The sequence below is a fragment of the Podarcis melisellensis genome (assembly GCF_964234715.1).
Source record: "Podarcis melisellensis genome assembly, chromosome: 1".
NCBI classification, from domain to species: domain Eukaryota; kingdom Metazoa; phylum Chordata; class Lepidosauria; order Squamata; family Lacertidae; genus Podarcis; species Podarcis melisellensis.
The window spans coordinates 89,650,690-89,674,957 of NC_138528.1; the positions used below are offsets into that span (position 1 = coordinate 89,650,690).

The window sequence follows — 24,268 nt, forward strand, 5'->3', positions numbered from 1 at the left end:
ACATAATGAAAAGTTCTCACCTATGTCAAGGATGCGATCTCCTGGCCGACTCCACCTCCAGCCTTCGAGCTGCTGGTGCTCCGTGTACTGCAGACGGCGATCATGGAAAACCACACGAATGATGCTCTGTTGAGAGAGAAGAAGAGGGCTGAAGTTAATGAAGTGATTCAGGTACATTTTTTTTAATGCAGACAAGCTCCGCTTTGAACAAAAAAAAAAAAAGCAAGGTGATGTAGCTCTCTACAAAGGTCACCCATCACCATATACACCAAACAGACTAGGAAGAATAATGAGAAACTGAAAGATTTTGTGTCTAAAGACAATCCTATAGATAGCAACTTTGCTGCTACTATATCAGCCAGCTTGGCCAAATTTCATGCTGTAATTGACACCTGGGGGATGTTTTTATCCTTCTGTTGAAAATACACCAGTGGCCAGTCACCAGGATCAAGCTGTAAATATGGCCAAAGGCACAGAGCATTTATTCTGTGGGGTACCAGTGCCATTTGGCTAGACCTTACATCCCATTTACAGGAGTCTTGTTTTGGTGACACTATCCAGGAAGGAGATTTGAAATATTTTGAACATACAACTTGAAAACCTAAAAACAAAAGGATTAGATTATTTCAAATAACTGTAATAAAATTACAGATGCGTATGCTGGATGTTGAGGGGTGGGAACCCAAATCTAAACAAAAAACAACAACAAAACAACCTGCTTTTGCAATATGCAGTACGAATATCAGATGTTGCAAATGGCCCCTTTCTTTAAAGCAAAGCCATTTCATTGGAACATTTGTTGAAGGGGGCAAATTAGACAGTAGAGCATCTGCATCCAAATGAAGAACCCATGAAGGAATGGGTGTGAGACTCAAAACTATTCATCCAATGACCTATTTGCATTGATGGTCTTCCCTCCTCCCACGCATCTCGGGATCCAGTTGCATTTTGTGAGCTGTGCCTATGGCATGAAAGATGGACCAGGGTAAGAGATTCCTTATGTGGATTCTACAGTGGGATCTGTGACGCTTATTGCAGCTTACTTTGCGCAAAGTGGGATTCCACAATATTTTGCTAAATGCTTGTTCACATGCTATATACTTGAGCCCAAAGACTGGGTTTTTAAGCCAAGGAGAAATGTCAAGTTAGTAAATTATTCATAAAATGACTGGTTTAAGGCTGTGCTGTATTGACCCCCCACTCACTACATCTATTGCCACATACAAGCAGGAAAGGAGTAGGCACTGGATGCTGCTGTCAAAGGCCACACCTTGTAGATAAGGATCATGAGTGGTGGCAGCAGCAGTGGTGAAAGGACAGATAGCTAAGCACCCTTGACAAGTCATGTATTTACATGCAGAAAGTTATTAAATACCTTTTCCATTTCTCTTTAAATCAAACAAAAGATAATACATCTCCCAAATATGGGTCAAACTATATGTTTCACTTTATGTGTAGCATACAGATACATGTCTTGCTTTACTTTATCCGTGGAGGGGGAGATTTTTTATTGGGATTGCAACATGCAGGTGTGACTACCCCCAATCTTCTGGGGTGTCCATGGGCGCGCTCTCTCTCTCTCTCTCTCTCTCTCTCTCTCTCTCTCTCTCTCTCTCTGGCTTTTTACTAAGCCCTGTAGCTGTTGGGGAGGATATTTGGTGAGTTGCATCTAAGGAGAGAAAGGATAAACCTTCCTTCTTGTTATGCTTCCCAACAACAACAATTCCCCTCCCTTCCATGGCTGGAATAAGAATTAAAGAAAAGCAAGATATGTAACTGTGGGAGTACGACATGTAGCATGTGAGCAAGCATTAAGGGTCTATTCTGTATCCAAGTCATCTGAATGGGAGGTCGGGGGAAGAGGTCTATATCGGTGGTTTTCAAGTTATGTACTCAGGAATGCCATGTGCCCTTAAATACTCATTGGGGCATTTCACCAACAAAAAAAACCATGAAAATAGACATGATCCCCCAAGATACAATTTGTCCATTGTTGCCAATGTTTCTCTGCAATGTGAAGCTCTGAGGAATGCTGGACCCTGAAGTCAGCATTGAGGCCTAAAAGGCCAGGCCAGAAAAATGCTGTATACTAAAAAAATAAAATAACACCCTAGAATAGACCCCAGAACTCTTAAAAACACGTTGGGGATTGGTGAGGTAAATGTACTATTTGGTCTTTTATGAATAACAGATGTAAAAATTATTCAAAGAAGACAGGAAAAACAGAAATCCACTGGCATATACTGGGCTCCAGAACCCAAACTGCCAACTCCTCCTTGAATCGAAAGGAATTCAGATCAGAAAGCCCACCCCACTCCACCCTGAAGTCCTGCCCTCTCCCTAGTCAATTCTCTTCCAATGGTATGACCATCTTATTAGAGTGTGCCTGTATGTAGCAGCAGGAAGAAAATCTCCTTACCTTTACATATTTTGTGTTTAAATCTTGAAACTCTCCCAATTTCCTATTCTCAAGTAGACGGATTTCATAAGACTGACCTAGGAGTTCAAGGAAACATTTCCAAGGTGTTTAAGCATGTTGCAGGTTAAGCATGTTGCAGCAAGAAGAGAAATAGACAGTTGCACTGGCATCAATCATGCTTGGTTGGGAAGGGTGATTTTTTCTTCTTTTTGCAATATAGCAAGTTTCTCCCAGGAAATGGTCAGGCATTATTGTAACCTCTTAAGAGAGGAAGACTGAGCCCTTGGCCAGATTATCCATTTGGAAATTTAAAGAACAAAGTGTCTTCAAATTCCTTGGCACTTTCTATAAACTTGTCATGTATGGGGGACCTAAAGCATATTTATGGTCTAATTAGCATGTCTGCTTCTGGCAGAAAGGCATCTTCAAGCAGTAGGTTCTGAACCATAGACCATAGACCTGGTTTTGTTTGTTTTTTTGTTTTTTTGTTTTTTTGTTGGCTGGCATCTCCTTTTAGCATCGGGATGCACTGTGGAAGAGTGCTGTCACAGTCTTGACTGAATATCTAAGCTCTGGATCTTTCCCTCTAGTTGTTTGTGAACAGCTGTATAGACAGGCAGCTTCTGCTGCTGCTCTCAGTCTACAATCCTAAACAAACTAACATAGCATCTATGACCAGAGTGACTTCTGAGTAAACACATGGTGCCCCAATCTCTGAGTAGTGAGAGATTCCAGGGGTTTCAGGCGCTTACCCAGGGTTTGTGTTTCCTTTGGAAATGAGGCACAGCAGACTGTGGTGATTTTAGGATATATGGTTTATTTATACATATAGATAACCTGAGCCTATGATGAAAGCATTCACAGCATTAACACCCCAAAAGGGTTTTGCTTCTGCTATAGCCACAGCGGCTTTGGATTCAAACAGATGCCAGCCATGGCCCTCTTTCTCAGCTTCCAGCTTGCTGCGTTTAACAGACTGCAACCCTAAAAAAATGCTCTCCTTCAAACTCTGGCCTTTGTCCTGCTAACTAACAGAGCTAGAGGAGGGGCTACTCCCCAAGGGCCATCTGACAGAGTCCCCTCTCTCTAGCCTTCCAAATGGCCCATTGCCTTCCCTTTGTTGTTGGTTAAGGGCTGATCTCCCAAGTGATTTCCTGAACATGGGAAGCTGGTCTGGCCTGCATTTTAACATTTTACTGAATCCAGTGTCTGGCAGCCAATTTCAACACTCCCAAGCACTGAGTAAATTCTAACACTTATTAGACTCAGAAATTTAGGGGTATCTGCCCCCCACAAACTGTGGCTCCCACAACTCATAACACAATACATTGTTAACTGCACTGTCAGCATCCTTAGCAACCAGGAAATTAACTGCTGATTGCTCAGAACAGATGATGCCCACCAAGAACCGAGGCAGCATCCTAAATGACTGGCCTAATTCAATGGATGCACAAAGCCTTAGAAATATATGTTCTTTACAGAACCGTGATGGTAGAATTGGGTCTACCTCCTGTTCTCTCAGCAGCCAAGTTTATTTACTAACTCCCATAGGATCCCAACTCAAAGACTGACAGGCTGGCTTCTTAAAATCACTCCCAATAAGTACAGTCTTTTAACATACAAGTTTTCAATAAGAACATCTGAGGCATTATTTCCAGATGTACAGATCTGTTCTGCTTTGGACTTGCTAAATGTTATTAGAAACATAGCTGTGTCTGCTTAGTAGACTTATCAATATGAGGTAAATGGTCTAGTCATCAACTTTCAACACAAAGCTACTCTTTTTAGACCATTTATATGTTAAAACAGCCAACAACAATTAGCATACCTCTGTCTGTCTGTCTGTCTGTCTCTCTCTCTATATATATTTAAAAAGGTAACGGTAAAGGACCCCTGGACGGGTAAGTCCAGTCAAAGGCGATGATGGGGAGTGGTGCTCATCTCGCTTTCAGGCCAAGGGAGCCAGCATTTGTCCACAGGCAGCTTTCCAGGTCATGTGGCCAGCATGACTAAACCGCTTCTGGAGCAACGGAACACCGTGACAGAAGCCACAACACATGGAACTGCTAGGTTGGCAGGAGCTGGGACAGAGCAATGGGAGCTCACCCCGTCGCAGGGATTCGAACTGCCGACCTTCGAAAGTACACCAGTCCATGTAAATAGGTACCGCTGCGTCAGGAAGGTAAATGGCGTTTCTGTGCGTTCTGGTTTCTGTCACGGTGTTCCGTTGCACCACAAGCAGTTTAGTCATGCTGGCCCCATGAGCTGGAAAGCTGTCTGTGGACAAACGCCGGCTCCCTCCGCCTGAAAGCGAGATGAGCACCGCAACCCCACAGTCACCTTTGGCTGGACTTAACCATCCAGGGGTCCTTTACACCCACCCACCCCTGATTGGTGATATACCGTATTTTTTGCCCTATAGGATGCACTTTCCCCCCTCCAAAAATGAAGGGGAAATGTGTGTGCGTCCTGTGGGGCGAATGCAGGCTCCTTGGCTTCAGGGATAACAACGCGAAGCCTCCGAAGCCTGCGCTCCAGAGGCTTCGCGTTGCTTTTGCTGAAGCCAGGAGAGTCTGCTCTTTGAGGCTGGCGGTGGGGGAAAGCAGCGCTTTCCCCCACCGCCAGCCCCACAAGCTGGGGGGGCAGCCGGAAGGCGCGTGATGCCTAAGCGCTGCTCCCCGACCTAGCTTTGAGGTTGGTCAGTCAGTCTCTTCTCCCTCCTGTGGGCTTTTGCGGGAGGTGGGGGAATTCTGCCACCTCCCACAAAAGCAGGGAGAAGGTCTTGGAGTAGCGCACAGGCTGCGTGCAGCCTGTCCGCTGCTCCCAGAGCTGCGGGGGGGGGTCATATTTTTTCCCTTGATTCCCCCCCCCCCCCGAAAACTGGGTGCGCCCTATGGGCCGGTGCGCCCTATAGGGCGAAAAATACGGTAATTTAGTTCTGAATGCAAAAAAACATTGTTTAGTAAACAAATATCAAGAACAAGAGCAAAATGATAAATACAATAAAATCAGGGAGCAGAGCCACAGGAGCTGGTTTTTCAAGTTCCTCCTGCAGCCACCTCCCAACCTTGCACAAGAATGCAGATCAATGTGTAACAAGACAATCTAAAATAGTGATCAGTTTTAAGTTCTGGTTTGACCACAGGTGGGGTTGGACTCTCCAAAGTAAAATGAAATGGCCGTTATATCTCCCTCCTGCAGAGAAAAGAAGAATGCTACTTTTCTGGAACTCACTCCAGGGACAATATTTATTCTGATAGCCTTAAAGTTCTACAGAGGATTGCAACCATGGAAATTATGACATTAGCTGTGGCTGGACAAGCAGCTCAGGAATAAAATGGAACTTTGTGCAAAAGAGAGAGGCAGGGGGAATGTAGTAATTTGCAAGCAGCAGGAAGCTGTAACTTAGTCTCATGATTGGCCCTACTATTAGGCAGAAGGAGGTGACAGAATCTGGAGCACCATTAAATGCTATGTTTTTACGAACATGGGGAGAGGAAGAGAAGAACAGTGCCATTTGGTTTTTCAAATACTATATGACATATCTTCTTGGATCTGCAGTATTATTAGTGCTGGTCATGGCCTGGTCTGAAGGCACATAACACCTTCTAAAGTTAAGCAGCTCTGGTTGCAATCAGTGTTTCAGTGGCAAACTACCTAGGAAACTCATATATGCCATCTCAAATTCCAGAATGGAAAGGCAGGATAAAAATGTTCTAAATTTACAAATATTGAATAGGAGGATTTCATTTGTGGATATGGTTAGTAACAGTGAGTGTGTGTGTTGGGTGTAAACTTCCTCCTAACCAGTACCAGCCTAAGTCAAGGGTCTCCAACCCTGCACCCACAAAGGCCTTCTTTGGTGTCCCTGAGATGAGCCATAAACCACAGATTCTCAGCTTTCATTTTTTTAAAAGAAGTTTCTAGCATTTTTAGAACCTGAGATATGAGGCAAAACGTACAGATACCATTCTTCTAAAAAAATAAGTGATAAATTAGCCTGCCCCACCCTTTCAGTGTTTTACTTTACCCCCCCCCCCCGGGAAATATTCCTGCAGATGCCTGTTTGTGAGAGAGGTAAAGATACATTTAAGAGAGAGAAGGAAAGATGGCCATGTGATGTGTGTGTTTCCAGAGGGGGAGAAGTGGGAGATTATGTATGTATGTATGTATGTATGTATGTATGTATGTATGTATGCATGGTCTGTGAGAGGGAGAAGGGGAGAAGGGTGTGGGTCAGAGACAGAGATATCCTGTGTGTCTGTGACCTGTGGTCAATATGTTCGAGACTGTGTGTGTGTGTGTGTGTGTGAGAGAGAGAGAGAGAGAGAGAGAGAGAGTGCGAGATCATGTGTGACCTCCACAATCAGGACCACCAGGACATAGCTGACTTCCTTTAATTGAGACTGAAGTGGGGAAACAACAATTACTGTACTCTCTGTGGGGAAACAGCAATGATGGTACTCTCTAATTTTGTGTTATGCCTCCACAGCAGCCATTTTGTGTTTGGTGCCCACAACACTTTACCAAAGTTCAAAATGTGACTGCTGATCAAAAAAGGTTGGCAACCCCTGTCCTATGAGTGGGCAATCCTTTGACAAATTTTAGGCGGTTACCCAATTGAAATTTTAACACAGAAAGAACTGTGGCAACAAAGGAAGACTTTATTGAGGCATAGAATACAATTTGCTGCCACCTATCCCCATTAGAGGGACGCGGGTGGCGCTGTGGGTTAAACCAGAGCCTAGGGCTTGCCAATCAGAAGGTCGGCGGTTCGAATCCCTGTGACGGGGTGAGCTCCCGTTGCTCAGTCCCAGCTCCTGCCCACCTAGCAGTTCAAAAGCACATCTAAGTGCAAATAGATAAATAGATACCACTCCAGTGGGAAGGTAAACGGCGTTTCCGTGCACTGCTCTGGTTCGCCAGAAGCGGCTTAGTCATGCTGGCCACATGACCCGGAAGCTGTACGCCGGCTCCCTCAGCCAATAAAGCGAGATGAGTGCTGCAACCCCAGAATTGGTCACGACTGGGCCTAATGGTCAGGGGTCCCTTTACCTTTACCTTTATCCCCATTAGACAAGGTAGTCCCATTACAGCTTTGTTAAAAGAACATCTTATGTACATTTGTAGCTTAAAAGGTGCCACCTCTAAAACTGGCCAGTGTAGTTTTAGACTCAACCACCAGTCTCAGTTTACCTTTCCACTGCAACTAAGGAGTGTCAAAGGACAGGTTAAACAGACCTGATGAAGTGATAATCAAGGGAAGGCATGTTAGAGCTAAACTGGTCTCTTATCTATGAAAAGACTCCCTTGATGTGACCAATGCACATTAACTGAATCAACCCAACAATGAAATGTTACATTCCTCTTTCAATTCAGCTACACAGTGTTTCTGTGTATGGGGCTTGGGGCCAATATGACAGTTAATGATGTTTTATTCTTAATACTTTGGCAGCTTGAGGCACTGCATTCTTGCAAGCAATGCTTTTATTGACTACATTATTAGAGGCTAAAAAAATATGACATAAAGAGGTGTCCTATGGGGCGAATGCAGGCTTTCGCTGAAGCCTGGAGAGCGAGAGGGGTCGGTGCGCACCGACCCCTCTCGCTCTCCAATCTTCAGGAAGCTCTGCGCAACCCTTGGGAGCCCGGCGCGACTTCACGCCGGTCTCCCGAGGGCTGCACAGAGCTGCCTGCAGTCCCAGGCTTCGCGCAGCTCAGCGCAGCCCTTCGGAGTCCGGCACGACTTCGTGCCAGGCTCCCGAGGGCTGCGCAGAGCTGCCTGCATTCCAAAGCCTGGGGCGCGCCAGGCTCCCTAGGCTTGCGGATAGCAGGCTGTTCTCAGGGCTGGGGTCGGCGGAAGCTCGCGCCAGCCCCGCGCCTGTGGGGGGGGGGGAAATAATTTTTTTCTTTATTTCCCCCCCCAAAAAAAAACCTAGGTGAGTCCTATGGGGCGAAAAATACGGCATTTATACTAAATATTTTAGGACTAGGACAAGATCAGAGGAGGACACCCCTGAAGCAACAGGCATTTACATAATGCTTCTAAGAAAGCTGAGTATAATGTATACAGTGCTGCTCCACAATAAAAGAAAGGTAGTAAAAACAAGCCAAGTTCACAATGTTCCTGGGTTGTATGATGCACAGCAACTCCACCTGTCTTTAGAAGGTGGTTTATGGGCTCTTTGTATTTAATAAGACTATTTTCCTCCTGCAATTTAAGCCATATAAATGTAACAGCACTCCATTTAGGACAAAAGAGATGCCTGCCTGCCAACAGTTTGGGGGGGGTGACAGAAAGGTAACAAATCAAATATTTGAAAGATCTGTCCTTCTGATTAAAGTGTCTGTATTTTACATTTTTTGCTCATGGCAAGCATGCTTCTGCCCTCTGGCAAGTGTGCTGAGCCCCGGCCTTCCTCTCAATCTTAGAACTTGCAGAGATGGGTTGGGATTGTCCTAATAGTTGCACGGCAGCCCCTTACCCCTCCCTCTCAACCTCAAGAGCTGGAGGTAGCTCAAGAGCTGCCATGTTGTCAGGTGGCAACCAGCACATCTTGAATATGCAGAGGCCAAACCAATACAAACATCAATTCCAGGTCCAAGCTATGTGCTGGTAAGGGGGAGCAGGGAGCTCACACTGCAGTGACATGAGGAGGTGGCCAGGGTTCCTAGTAACCATAATTTTTTCCTTGGTTGCCAAAGTTGGCCAACTTTTGTTGCTTCTCTGGCTCTTTTCAGTAAGGAAGGGTGAATTAGTGAATTCTACTATTCAAAAGGGCTTTTTAGAAGTCTATTTCGGCTCAGGAGAACCAAACTGTTCTACTCCCACACTATTTTGCACTCTTTGCTGCTTTTTCTCTCTGAAATGCTTGAAACCAGTTATTTTCACATAGAAAAGAGCAACCATTGTAGTCCCATCACCATCACTCCTTTGTGTTCAAACACATTGCATAGCTGAGGTATTGCACTTACGATGGCACCCACCTGTTTATCCTTCCTAGGATCCAAACTATTACCCTATGATTAGGAATCCCATCATTATTTGTGGTTGTCTAGACCCTCTGCCAGGTCATCTGGTATACGCATGAAGGACTCGCGGGGAAAGGGAAGTTGTCTTGCATTCTTTCTAGCAACAGCCTGCACAGATTCATGTCTGCTGAGAATATTGTCTGCTGATTGCATCTGAAGCATCTTGTCCCTTTCTAGAGGAAAATAGAGGGATGCAGCTATATCTGTAAAGGGTACACTAGGGCCCACGGGCTTCGGTGGGGCTGGGTTTCCATTGCTGTGTTAATATGGGGATTTGCTGGATTTTGTTTTTTTAAAAAAGATCCAGTATGATTAAGTGGGTCCTCTTGAACTGGCATGATTTTTATCCCTTCAGTTGCCACCAATTACATCTGCCTCCACAGAATTCTCAGACTCAGCGTCTTCACTACTGCTATGGTAAAAACAAGGCAACCACAGATCTTTATGAATCCTCATGAGTTTTACAAGGTAAAAGGTAAAGGTAAAGGTACCCCTGCCCGTACGGGCCAGTCTTGACAGACTCTAGGGTTGTGCGCTCATCTCACTCTATAGGCCGGGAGCCAGCGCTGTCCGGAGACACTTCTGGGTCACGTGGCCAGCGTGACAAGCTGCATCTGGCGAGCCAGTGCAGCACACGGAACGCCGTTTACCTTCCCGCTAGTAAGCGGTCCCTATTTATCTACTTGCACCCGAGGGTGCTTTCGAACTGCTAGGTTGGCAGGCGCTGGGACCGAAAGACGGGAGCGCACCCCGCCGCGGGGATTCGAACCGCCAACCTTTCGATCAGCAAGTCCTAGGCGCTGAGGCTTTAACCCACAGCGCCACCCGCGTCCCTGAATTTTACAAGGGACCCCCCAAAAGTCACCATCATAGGTAAGCTCTGTTTCCACAGATGTAAGAAAGGGATGGAGGGTTTTTGGTATCTTATGTTGCTCTAGATCCATTATTTTTATAGTTTAGTCCAGGGCTGTCCAGTTTATATAGTTTAGTCCAGATCGATCGCGATCTACCAGTCGATCACGGGATTCCCCTGGTTGATGGCAGGATCCTCCCCCTATAACTAAATACCTAGAACTAAAAGGTAACCACGCTTGCTATGTTGTGTTGTGAGGAAATGGAATCACTGGCCAAACAAAACTTATGGGTTCTCAAATTTAAAGTCTTCCTAGATCAAGAAACTAAGAATGCAAAAGGGAGCCTTTAGCAAAATTAAAAATACAAACACCATAGCAGCAGCTCTTTTAAAGTAATACATTATTTAAGATACCAATTGTGTAACATTCCTAATGAAGAACATTTACTTGAGCAATCACCATAGCACTTAGTAGCCACTGTCTGTCTTTCCCATCACCATGTCTCCTACACATAATCACATCTCATCATGGAACATATCCCATTCCAGAACAGGACTTTAAATCACTTCATCAGTAGTAATTAGAACTACTTTTGGTAGCATACAGTGAACTGTGTTCAAAAACAAACCTTTTTTAAAAAAACACATTACAGAGAAAACTGCACAATAAGGATACAGGAACTGATTATACAAGAAGGCACAATCCCCCCCCCCGGTGCTTTGTTACAGGTCCATTTCTGAAATTATATGAAGCTTGGAAAGCTGTATATTCTCTGACCACATTGTGTGCTGTGAGATAAGTTATTACTTTTGCTGCTGATATAGAGCTGGAGGTGTAGGATAAAATAACTAAGGTCATGCACTTAAAAATAATGATTTAAAGAGAATTTTTTCGGTACCAAGTACTGTAAGCTTCCTGCATGCACAAAACCCAGAGCAACACTGGCTCACAACTTAGGTATATCTATTCACCACATTATTCCCATTTTTTGCAACCACATTTTCTAAAATATCTGCAATTCAGATAGACCTTATTAAAAGGAAAAAAGAAAACTGAAATGCTTTAGGTAGGACTAATTCATACATTACTGGAACAGCCTCCGAGCTGCTTCCTTGTTTTTACATCTAATGCTAGTAACATCTGTCAAGAGGAAACATTGAGAGTTGGACAAAATGACAGAGGGACACAAAGTGGTGTGGGAAGGATCCGCATCACTCATCGAACCCATAAAATTCCTCTCTGCAGAGACTTGCCAGGGTGGCTGATCATGGGAAAGTGGCTCCCATGTCAACACAGTAACACATGACAGGCCTGTGCCATTGGTGTGAGAGGGGTAGGAATGATGAGAACCAACTCACAACATACACAACTTCATTATTCCTTCAAACATTAAAAAAAACCACCCAAAACAAAACCCTGACCAACTAGAAATAAGTATCTGTGTAATGACAGTGCCCAACTCATTTGCAGGGTAGATAAAGGGAGAATAATGGTGAGTGCCTCAGCAGATCCTGGAAGAGGTTGGTCCCTGTTGCCCTTCTAAGCCAATATTTTCACCACTCAGCATTGAGCTGGTCTTCAATCTTACTGGAGCAGACCACTAAGGTGTTACCAGAAGTCAAGTACCACATTTCAAAGGACAACAGAGAAGAACTGCTCATCAGAACCATATATACTTTGTTGGCTATATGTCAACTCTCAGCTTCACAGAAATATTAATCTGGTGTTTAAAGACCTGACCTCTACACTTCTATTCCGTTCTCTTTCACGTAATGTTCTCGGAGCTTGCTGCATGCACTGACCAGAGTGTCACACATGTGGTTTTGGCAACTGCCAGGCCAAAAAGAACTGAAGAATTGCTGTATTTAGTCTGGCAAATTCTGGAGTGCAATTTTCTATTTAATTGTGTTAGTCTTACCTTGGTTTAGATAAGTCAGTGTCTCCTCGTGAAGCTTCACAGCAGGGGATGTGGCCGCACAGAGCACATACTGAAATGGAGGGAGTTTTGTGTCATTCTCAGGGGAGAGTTGAGGCTCTTCCTGTTTAAAGATTGGGAGCGCGAGGACATCACTGAAACAACACAATGCATACCCAGTTAGCAACACTGCATTACAACTCTGATCACACAGAAGTACTGGCACAATAACAAAGGTTAAAGGACCCATATCCCACAAGCAAACATTGTTTTTGCTATGATCAGTTTCCCAGAAAGCCAATACAACAAATTCATTAATGAAACATTTGCAATATGTGCAGATATAGTTAAGAAGAAGAAGAAGAGTTTGGATTTGATATCCCGCCTTTCACTCCCCTTCAGGAGTCTCAAAGCGGCTAACATACTCCTTTCCCTTCCTCCCCCACAACAAACACTCTGTGAGATGAGTAAGGCTGAGAGACTTCAGAGAAGTGTGACTGGCCCAAGGTCACCCAGCAGCTGCATGTGGAGGAGCGGAGACTCGAACCTGGTTCCCCAGATTACAAGACTACCGCTCTTAACCACTACACCATACTGGCTCTGTTAAGCAGTGTAAGGGTAGAAAAGTCTACTCCAACAAAACCATTCTGGCTTCACTTACTTACACCAGCAATGTTCACCCATAAATACACATTCCTGCCATTATTCCCACAACATGCAATGTAGCAAATATGTTGGAAAGCACTGAGGGCTAACATACACACACACACACACACACACACAGAGAGAGAGAGAGAGAGCGCGCACACATTGTGAAAGGAACATGCCAACACATCTGAGTTGGATTTTTACAATGTAGCATTTACTCTTAAAAGAGAAGAATTAAGATTTTGCTGGGAAATGGTCTTGAGCAGGCATAGGCAAACTCAGCCCGCCAGATGTTTTGTGACTACAATTCCCATCATCCCTGACCACCAGTCCTGTTAGCTAGGGATGATGGGAGTTGTAGTCCCAAAATATCTGGAGGGCTAAGTTTGCCTATGCCTGGTCTTGAGCTAAAGAATGAGATGCTCTCTTCTCAAAACCAAACAGTTGAATCCAAGGACAAGTAAACAAAACAATAAATTCAGTTCCTCAGAACTGCAATCTTCCTTGTACCTAACAGCGCCCATGTAGCACTATGAAATGCCTCCTCTCAGTTTAACGTCCCAAAAAGTACGCCTTCAAAGAAATAATTTAGAACCTCAAACCAGCATCTGTTTCCAACTCACAGAAGTTCAATCAACATCTCCCTCACCAGAAATTGCACATAAATAGGTGTGTGAGAGCCCCCCCCACCCACAGCAACACCAATATGTCAGGTTTACCATGCAAAGTAGGCATTTCTTCAGTGTTGGGCAATGAGCTTAATCAAGACTAAGCAATGGACATTGTTTGAAGATGGCAATCTGGATTCCTATCAGACTACTGCCCTGTATACTTATCACATTAAATGGACGTCAAAATATTTGTTTCTTAACAAGAACATTTTGCTTATATAGTTGGCAGCTGAAGACATGAGCTGCTGGTCAGAATATATTTTCAAGATCTAATGATCAGCCCAATTAAAGAAGTGCTTAGAAGACAGCTGAAAATAACTACATTTATTCTACATTAGAAAGACAGATCTCTTAAGATTTTGTTTGTGATGCAAGAAATGGGTTTGGGAAGAACTAAAGAGAGAGTGGAATTAGAAGGGTTAGTAAGGTAAAGGATGACTGGATGGTTAAGTCCAGTCAAAGGCAACTATGGGGTGTGGTGCTCATCTTGCTTTTCAGGCATTTGTCCACAGACAGCTTTCTGAGTCACGTGGCCAGCATGACTAAACTGCTACTGGCACATGGAGGACCATGACGAGTGCCAGAGCACACGGAAGTGCTGTTTGTCTTCCCACCACAGCGGTATCTATTTATCTACTTGCACTGGTATGCTTTTGAACTGCTAGGTTGGCAGAAGCTGGGGCAGAGCAGAGGGAGCTCACCCCATTGCATGGATTCAGCGCCACCACTGAGCTACTTGGGATTGCTGATCAGAAGGTTGGCAGTTCGAATCTGCCAATGGCGTGAACTCCTGTTGCTCTGTCCCAGCTTCTGCCAACCTAGAAGGGATAGTACAATAGGCAAAGAGCTATACAGACAATTGAAGCCCCATCCTAAGTGGCAAAAGCATCAAGGTAGCAATAGAAAACCCTTTCCATCTACTACTCCAACAAAAAATGCTAGCCAAGGTAGTTGCCTAGTGTTACCTTAAGGCTAGTCCCACTCAGAGAACAATGTTCAAAAAACTTATACAAAGCACATATGAATTCCATACCCTATGAATTAGATAAATGGAGATGGGTGCACAACACTTCCTGGGTGACATTTCCTCTTGTGGTAGATATTCACGTTTATGCTATGTTTAGACTGCAGACTTGCGTTTATAAGTTTCTGAACATGTTAGGCCACATTCTAAGGCTGCTGAACTAGTCACAAGACTGAGAACCTATGCAAGAGTGTCATGAATTCGCCTCTTTTAAAAGAGCCTCATCAAGTAGTACATTAGTGCACTGTACATACAGCATAAGGTGCCTAGTTTTAACGAGATAGAAAAAATCTACTTCCAATCATTTTGCATCAGTACTTGGTTCAAGTCAAAACCAATTCCATTTTGTAACTGATTACATTACAATACCAATATCTGAGCTGAAAGAGTAATAACATACTTCCCAGCTTCTCTAAACAAATCAAACTAGTTTTGTTCCCTTGGTCTGATAATTATGTTTTGGTTATCCAAAATATACAGCACAATCTTCTTTATACGTTAAAAGGAATTTGGAAAATATTTATTGAATGTGGGGGGGGGGGTACACTTGAAAATGCTGGCAGCATTAAGATAAATTCAACAGTGTAAATAAGTTTTAATGATTGTAATAATGGAATACTGAATGGTTTAGTTTATGTAAAATATGCCGGGATTTATGGTATGCAAAATGAACCATGTAAGGAGAAGAAGGGAAGTCACTGATACTGTAAGGATGTTTAAATGAGTATTTAAAATTGTAAAACAGAAAATCTAATTACACACACGCACACACACTCATACCTCGGGATACAGACGCTTCAGGTTGTGTTTTTTTGGGTTACGGACATGCCAAAACCCGGAAGTAGCGGAATGGGTTACTTCTGGGTTTCGGCAGCCACGCATGCACAGAGTGCTAAATTGCACTCTGCGCATGCACAGAAGTGCCGAATTGCAACCCGCGTGTGTGCAGACATGGTGCTGTGGGTTGCGAATGCTGCAGGTTGCGAACGTGCCTCCCACACGGATCACGTTCGCAACCCAAGCGTCCACTGTACATATATGTGCAGCACAGATGCCCATCATTTTAAGTACACATTTTGCTCCAATGGTCATTATGAAACCTCTTGGCAGTTCAGATAGGGGACCAATTTTCATGAAATTTCATGCCAGGTGTATACGCATCAAGGCAAGGAGGGGGAATCTGGTTTCTGAGCCCATTGAACAAAACATGTTAATTTGGCAATATTTTGTGACAAAAAGTCCTTAACTGAGAGAAGTTGACATTTTATCTGATGGAGAAAAAAAGGACACATCAACCATAGTGTTAAGCATGTGACTAAATTACTTACTTCACTGCATTTAAGATGCTTTTCGTAACCTTGCACCCAAACAACATGTGATGCTCAGTCACATGTAGTTTCTTTCATTTCGCAAAAAACGTAGGCATGCGTGGAAGCTATAATCTGCATGAAAAATGTTGTTTGTGGAGCAGGCCAAGACAGTGGCACTTCTTACTTCCTCACCTCTACTGTGGTCTTCACACTAATGCCCTTCCCTGCCAGTTTAGAGAATGTGATTTTTGGCAGGAGGGGAAAAGTTATAGGTACTTTACACATCTAGTTGTAAAAAGTTGGTCCAGCATAGTGGCAACCTCAGTTCAAACCTCACTTTAATCATTAACTCAGTGAATGGCCTTAGGTAAACTACTATCTCTCAGAATCGGATCTGCTGTATGCAGGCAATATTGCTTCGACTCACAGGTTTACTACAAATAAGGTACTGAGAGGGTGTGGGAAATGCTTTGAACATCAGGGGAAGCGCTAAGCATTTAATGACAGATATTATTATTATCATCAAAACCTGAGCAGTAGTGAGTGTTATGAATACATTAGTGTTAACCAAACCCCTCCTTTATTAAGCAAGGGAATGAGCCAGTGCATACTTACTCAGAAGCAAGCCCTTCCAAGTTCAACAGAACTCCCACTGTTCTAGGAGCATTTTCCGACAGGGAATTTCATTAGCACGAGCAGTTTCTAAGCTCTGGGCACAGTACTGAGCCTAAGATTTCAGATTAAAACTGCAGGGTGAAAGGAAAGGAGGACCTTTTTCTGCCTCCCCAATTCCAGCTACTCTCTAAAGACAGGAGAAGAGACCCTCTTAAGAATATTAAGGGGTGGGCAGGGAAAGGACTAGACCACGTGAAAAATGAACTTATTTGAGCTGCAGTTCATTCATTTTCAGCTTTGTATTCTTGTTATTAAAAAAGTGTGCCTAGACATTCTGCTGTTGCGCCCATAAGCTAAGTTTAAGGTGCCATTTAGCTCTGAGCTTTCATATCTCAGTTTCTAACACTGAGTGTGAATAAGACCTTTGCTTCAGTTAGGGAATGTGCTAGGACAGCCCTAACCTGCTGTCCTTCAGATGTTTCTGGACTCCAACTCCCTTCATCCCTGTCTGGCCATGCTGCTCAGAGTTCAACATCTGGCACCAGATGGGTTGCCCTTATGTTAGGGGCTCTGGCTTAACAGCAGCGTAGTGGGACAGAGCAGCAACAGAGCTCTCACTGAAAATACAGGAGCCATCTTCATTAACTCTGGGAAGTCATGAGCACTTTCCCAATTAGGGAAGCTAATGGAGATGGAGCACAGGTATTATATAACTAATATCTCCTGGGTAGGGACAATGAAAAATAATTAGAATGCTTTAAAGACGCAGCCCAGAGGCATACCTACCTTACCACACAGCTTAGAGCTAAGCAGAGAAGGTTGTTCCACAACAATGGTTTTGCATCTCTTATAGCAAGGATTATTTACAGCATGCCAATTTATTTGTTTTAGAGCCATTTACATTTATCACCTCACCCCATGCCACAGTATAGGCTTGTCACAGTTATGCAATTCAAAAGGCTCACCTAGCATTGCAAGAAGGACAAAGCAAGGTTAACAAAAGGAGTTAAAGAATACTGACCTACCCCTTCCAGAATAACTCCACCAAAATCTTTGCAGTTCAGTTCTACCAGCTGCCTAAATTTAGGCACGTCCACACCTAGTTGTGAAACTCTAAAAAATACTCATGCAGTGGTTCACTCTCTCATCAGTTGACCTAGGAGAATCTCCCTTGTTTTATATTTTGCACCATTTGTTTGTTTTAGTATATTGAAATTGTAAAACACTTAGGTAAGAGGGGGGAAATAGACAAATAGAACCGATCCAATAGAAAAAGCAACCTAACCTTCCATTTTACAAATTCAAAACAGGAGCAAAAAACCTCAAATATTTTGTCTGTTACAGGATGCACTGGATATGTTGCTCACTACTCTGAGTGAGAAAAATAGATAAACTGCTTCTGTAGCTGACTACATGGGCAGATATTTAGTACAGTGCTACTCAAAGTGTTGATCCACAAATTGGTCCTGTTCCACGGGTGATGAGATGCCAGTCCGCAGTGATTCCACCACAGCTTCAGGGACCAAATATGGTACTGGTCCCTGGCACCCGGAGGTGGACAATGCCAGTACACCACATCAAATAGTTTGAGAAACACTGGCTTAATATACAAGTGCTGGGACCAGAATAAGGATTGAAGAGACAAAGTACTTTCATTCACACAAATAATAATCTCTGCTCCATACCACTGGTAAAATGATACACAATGTATTCAAGCAAACTCTTACATAATCAAGATTTGTTACTTTTAATAATAATAATAATAATAATAATAATAATAATAATACCTTTATTGTCAATGTACAACCTGTGTAGAATGAAATTTTACTGCAGATTGTATGAGAAGCTAACTTATTGTTTCTACACTTCCCCCCCCTTTCCCACTTTTTTTTTTAAACTAAGGAGATAGTAAAATAAAAGTTGGTTTTTTTCGTCCAATACAGTGGACGCTCGGGTTGCGAACGTGATCCATGCAGGAGGCACGTTCACAACCCGCAGTGATCCCAACCTGCAGTGCCGTGTCTGCACACACACATGTTGCGATCTGGCGCTTCTGCGCATGCGCAAAGCGCGATTTAGTGCTTCTGTGCATGCGCCGAAACCTGGAAGTAACCTGTTCCGGTACTTCTGGGTTCGGCGTGGTGCGCAACCCGAAAATACGCAACCCGAAGTGTCTGTAACCCGAGGTATGACTGTACAAAGAAACACCCTCTTGGTTGTAAAGAACACAAGCGTAGTCCTCTGTGCACCTATATACACCTTACAGAAAAGTAATTATCAATAGTAGCTTCTGATGGACAAAAATAAAATGGCAAAAAGTTGCAAAAAAGGAAAGTTGGTAACAGCTGTCAATATTGTTGTTATGGTACATGAATATAAATCAAGCCAACATTAACAGTTCCAGCTCAACCACATGTAGAAATTGATTGCAGAGTTTACCTTGCATTAACTGCCACTGAACCTGCTTGAATTTCAGTGGGAGGGGTGGTGGTGGTGGTGAGAGAGAGATGAAGTAAAAATACTCAAAACACAGAGAATAAAGCAAGGTTAAGGTTCTGTCACAAATCTGAAATAGGTAAGAGTTGCCCCGAGAGACTTTTGTGCCTTTTAAAAAGTTGAAACAGAACTGTTTCACCAAGGGTAGAATTTCCTATCAAAGGATGGGGGAAGGTGCAGCTAGCAGCAGACAGGTGTCTTCTTCAGGGTTTGGGTACAAGAATGGTCCTGGGTGAGAGATCCCACAAGACAGCAACAGCCAGGGAAGGGCCCCTTACCCTTGAACAGTACTGAGACCAGGACAAGACTCAAGTCAACACATATACACATGTTCATACCATGGAACCAGCACCACACTGTGCCAGGGAAGGGTGTAGGAAGAACACAAAAGCCTGTACCAACAGCACATTCAAACCATTAGTGCATCATGTGCTGCTCTATATGGCTTGGCTTTTGCCTGCTTATTGGTGTCTAGACTGCCAAACAAGTTATAACATGGGAAACTGTTAGGCATGAAACCTAAGTGATTGCAATTTAAGTTTGCCATTTGCTCCTACACTCCATTTTTAAAACCAGCTAAATGCAAACTTTATGGCTTCAGTATCAAACCAGCTTTCTCTCCCCCTCACTCCCCAATTTGTGTTCACCATCCAGTCTGATGCATTTGTCATCTTAAGAGTTTCTTCACAGTTTTCTGACATTTTTGTTGGTCCTACCAAAGGCATTGCTTGACTATGGATTTTGAAATAGCATTCTAGACACAGTTCAAAAGCACAGATAAAAATCACACTATTAAAATAAAAACACAACTGTACAAGTATAGCTTTCTATTGGGAAGGGATGGAATGTAGGTTTTCCATTTGCTATCTTTTACATTACCCACTGCCCCTTTTGCTAAATAAATAAAATGTGACCGATGTGGAAATAAGGCAGGAAAAAACTGGATTAAACAAGCCCAGTAAAGTGAATGAAAAGGATCTAGTCGTCATCATTCAAACGAGGGGAGGAGATAAGAATGAGAGAAAGCTGGTTTGGAAAGCTAGTGCCTCTATCTGCAAGACATTTGCTAGTGCTTGCAAGACACTTGCTCAGTTCTCAAAGACCACTTTGCTAAATATTCCCAGATCTGTTCATATAGGGATTAATTTAAGGGATAAATCTATGGACTCTACTAAAAAAAACAAACCATGCCATACTAAATTTGCTACTGTTTAAGGTGCAGTAAGGCTTGGTTACCCCATCATTTAAGGAGGGCTGGCAGTGCTAGTCTGTTCCAGCAATCAATCTCTTGTGATACCTTAAAGACTAACCATTTAATTATGCCATACATTGTCATGGACTAGAGTCCACTTCATCAAAGCACATGAAGTGTTAGATAGTACTTAAATGGCAAATTCAGCACAATTATATGCATGGCTGTATAGTACCATATGCACATCTATAGAGTTGAAGAGGTGCATATGTATATACTTGCCAGTCCAGGATTACGCTTCATGCATCTGATGAAATGGACAGCAGCCCAGGAAAGCTTATGGCACAATAAAATTGTTAGTCTTTTAAGATACCACAAGAATATTTGTTGCTTTTGTGGCAAACGCTGTTGCAGTGGCTACTCGTCTAGAAATAGTTACAAAGCTTTTCTTTATACCACAGTTAACGCATTCACAGTCATGAGCACCAAGTGTGATCCTTACTCTCTCATAAGATGCACTGGGAGAGAAAAGTCTGAGCAATCTGTAAGTGCACAAACACAACGAAGGACTCGGTGTTAACTAATCCAAACTAAATAACTACTTGGTCACCAGTGCAGGTCAGAGCTTCCACCTCACTCACAGCTGTGCAGCTTTTCAGTGACAAATTACTGGAAAGGCATTAAGAGGTAATCGACATTAATTGACCGGGGCTAGAAGCTGCAGTCACCAGGCTCCTTTAAGTTTTCTGGAATTTCCACTTGTTCAAACCCACATCATACTTTCCCCCACACCCCAAAAAAGTGGGAAATGTACAAACAAGTCCAAACCATTAAGAGAACCCACAGAGAGGGCAGCTCTCCCTAGCTATAACAGGTGAGCATGATAACCCACAGCTGCATCACTCTCTCCTCCTGGCTCCAGAGAACAGCGCCCATCCAGCTAGCCCATCTGAGCTGCCACTGCTCAGCAACCCATCCCCAACCACAAGATTCACGCACACAGATGAGGTCTAAACGGAGTCCACTTTCACAAATCCACATCTTTCCGAGACGGCGCCTATCCTTGCCGGAGGCGCAGCTACATAAAGATCCATTATTTTTACCAAAATCCTCATAACTTCAGAAACTGCACACGCACACCACACACGTGTCTTTTCCTCTCTCTCCCTCTCCTCAGAACCAAAGACTTATTTAGATTAGGGTTACCAGATGTCCCCGTTTCCCAGGGACAGTCCCCGGATTTGCAAATCTGTCCTCGGACAAATTCTGTCCCCGGAATGTCCCCAGATTTGCAAATCTGTCCCTGGGAAAGGTGGTAGCGGCAGCCTCAGCAGCCCGGAGCCAGCCTGGTAGCACAGTTGGCTCTGGCTAGCTTCAGGAGCTGCTCGCTGCCGTGCGCCTGCCATTTTTCCTGCGCCATGGCAGCGAGCAACTCCTGAAGCCAGCCAGAGCCAACTGCACTACCAGGCTAGCCCCTCCTGGGCAATGGCTGCCCACCCGTGACTCCCGAGCCTCCCCTGATCCGTCAAAACAAAGGGGGAAGGAGATCGGGGAAGGCTCGGGAGTCATGGGTGCGCGGCGTGCCATTGCCCAGTTTTTTTAAAAAAACTGCACATTTATGTTTCACAGGGTGTGAAAGAAGGACTTTGCACCTTTATACAATATGTGTGCTTGGGCCCGGGGTCTTTTGCCTCACCACCCCCACTACTGACTCCCTGTTGCTACTCAGCTTCAAAAAAAAAAAAAGTGTCCCGATTCAATGAAAAAAATCTGGTAACCATAATTTAGATTGCCTATAATATTCCACAACGCGCTGTCAACTGATGGTGTTCTATAAAAGAGCCCAGTCAACCACAACCTCTTAAAGTCGTTCGCCCCCGATATTAAAAAACAAACCAACCCAATTTGGCTCCACTCATTCCTGCTCAGTATGCTTCTAGCTCTCTCTCTACAGCACCACGCCGCCTGGGTCCCGCTCCCCGCCCTTCCCGCATCAGGGCAGACCTGGACCCTCGAAGGCTGCAACCATATGCACGCTTTTCCTGGAAGCAAGCGCCGCTGAGCGCAGAGGGTCTTGCTTCGGAGCAAACACGCATAAATAAGAGCGGGAGCTTGCAATGTACGTCGCTAATGTGGAGCCCAGCAAGGAGACCCCTCACTCCAGAGACCTTCCTTTTGCTCTGCAGCGTAAACCAATAGCCCCAACCGCAAAGCCATTGCCTTGCTCCTGTCTGCCCGCATTTTAGCTGCAAGACAGTCCGTCGGTAAGTCAGTCGGTCGACGTCCCCCCGCCGCCCCGCTTGAGAACCTTGCGCCCTTTTCCCGCCTTACGGCCGCTCGCTCCCCGGGCTCGAAGGGCTCACTCACCGCAGGTAGCTGCCTGTCGAGTGCTGGTTGTAATGCTCCGGCTGCGTGTGCCAAAACAGCATCTTCTTCGACGCCTGTTGCTACCGCTGCTGCTAAGCTTCGCCCGCCCGGTAGCCCTAAACCCAAAATCCCCTACACGTCGAGGCGGGCTACGAACCCCGAGACCTGAAGCCAGCCCAAGACCAAACTGCGCGCACTCGGCAGCCGGCGCCTCTCCGCGCGCTTTTATTGAGCAGCCGCGTGATCCGCTGCTTGGCCGCTCCCAGGCGCTGAGGTCAGCCGCCGGCCTCTCCTCTCCGCCGCGCGCTCTCCCCGCCTCCCGCCGCCGCCGCCGCCGCCGGCCCGCTCCCCGCCACTCCGGGCCGCGCGACTGGGCGCCAATCCCCAGTCGGCTGCTGTCCGAGGCGCAGGTGGAGAAGCCGAGGCGGAGCTACGGAAGTGGAGTTGGGGAAGATGACCTCACGGAAATGGAGGAGCCGCACAGACTGCCTTCTTCCGAGGTTTAATGTATATATCTATTATTTATCTTCGCCGCCCCCCACCCCAGCCATCTTGCCTCACGAAGTCTACCCGGATGCTGAACTGGAAAATTTGCCACCCCACTGCTAAAGGCAGTGCTGCTTCTGTTGGTACGCAGGGGTACGCATACCCCCAAACATTTTGTGAATCTACGTTGGGCCTCATTGAGGGGCGCTATTTCAGTATGAGTAGGAAAATGTTAGTACCCCCTAAACATCTTTTAAGAAAAAAAAGCACTGGCTAAAGGTATTGCCTAAACTGTGGTTTTTTTATAGCACTTCCCACCAAAGTAGTTTGTATACCACAGTTGGGGGGCGGACCTCAAGCATGGGGCGAATGTGGCCCTCAGAGACTCCCCCACCAATGGCTGTTAAAATTTTGAGGCCACATCGGACCTGGTAACTGCAATGCATCCTTGACCTCTGGTAATGCCTCCAGCAAAACACGCACCTGCGATTTGGCTGCAAACTCCCTCTCTCACCCCCACATTGAGCTTTATGCACTGCACTGCTCAGTTGGGACCCATAAGCATTTGAGGGAAAGGGGATGCAGTTGCCTTGGCCTCGCATTTCCCCGTTTGGCAGTAGGCCCCACCCTACAAAGTGGAGGAGAGACCAAACTCGGAAAAGGGAATGCTTATGGCATTTAGAGCCTGTCTTTGGGGCAAACTTAGAGGTGTGGATCCAGTTTGTAAAGTAGAAATGGAGCTTGATACTATGCTCAGCTGCGAGGCCATATTAGCGTACACCTATACAGATATAGATACATCTTTTTGGTTCTAGTGGGATCTCCAAAGTAGCTCACAAAACACATCCATCCAAGAATAAAAGTAGCAACAACACATCCATCCAAGAATAAAACTTCAACAAAAACAAGCAGTCAGAATTCTAAAATGGCAGCACAGAAAAATAAATCACTCTGGCAACCAGACATTATCAGAAGGGCACCTAAACAAGACCTTTTTTATATTGGAAAACTAATTATTTGACAAAAAAAACACATTTTGACAAGGGAAGGCCATCCAGACTGGTTTTTACTGCAGTATGTTACACAAAAGGCTATATACATGAGTGACTTAAAACATAGCAAGGTTGTCCCCACCTACCCACCACTGGTTTCAAGTTACATATGTACATTGCTCTACACACCAGAAAGGGGACGGGGGTGTCCCCTCTCAGTTGGGTATCACCTGCAAATTGGATGAGC

At 44.7% G+C, this 24,268-nt stretch overlaps 1 protein-coding gene and 1 long non-coding RNA gene across 2 annotated transcripts in view; one reads left to right on the forward strand and one right to left on the reverse strand.

Annotated features, from left to right (window-relative positions):
- The window catches only part of TFCP2L1 (transcription factor CP2 like 1), a 40,486-nt gene extending 17,718 nt beyond the window's left edge, over positions 1-22,768 (reverse strand). Inside the window, exons 1-4 of the mRNA XM_081885873.1 lie at positions 22,544-22,768; positions 12,224-12,375; positions 2,420-2,496; positions 21-126 (exon numbers count right to left, since the gene is read on the reverse strand). Of these exons, the coding sequence (XP_081741999.1) occupies positions 21-126; positions 2,420-2,496; positions 12,224-12,375; positions 22,544-22,605 (397 nt within the window). The 5' untranslated portion in view covers positions 22,606-22,768. The remainder of the gene's footprint in view (positions 1-20; positions 127-2,419; positions 2,497-12,223; positions 12,376-22,543) is intronic.
- Positions 22,769-22,898: 130 nt separating this feature from the next.
- LOC309377819 overlaps positions 22,899-24,268 on the forward strand; it is a 14,946-nt gene continuing 13,576 nt past the window's right edge. The window contains exon 1 of the long non-coding RNA XR_014171686.1: positions 22,899-23,043. This is a non-coding gene — a long non-coding RNA (uncharacterized lncRNA). The remainder of the gene's footprint in view (positions 23,044-24,268) is intronic.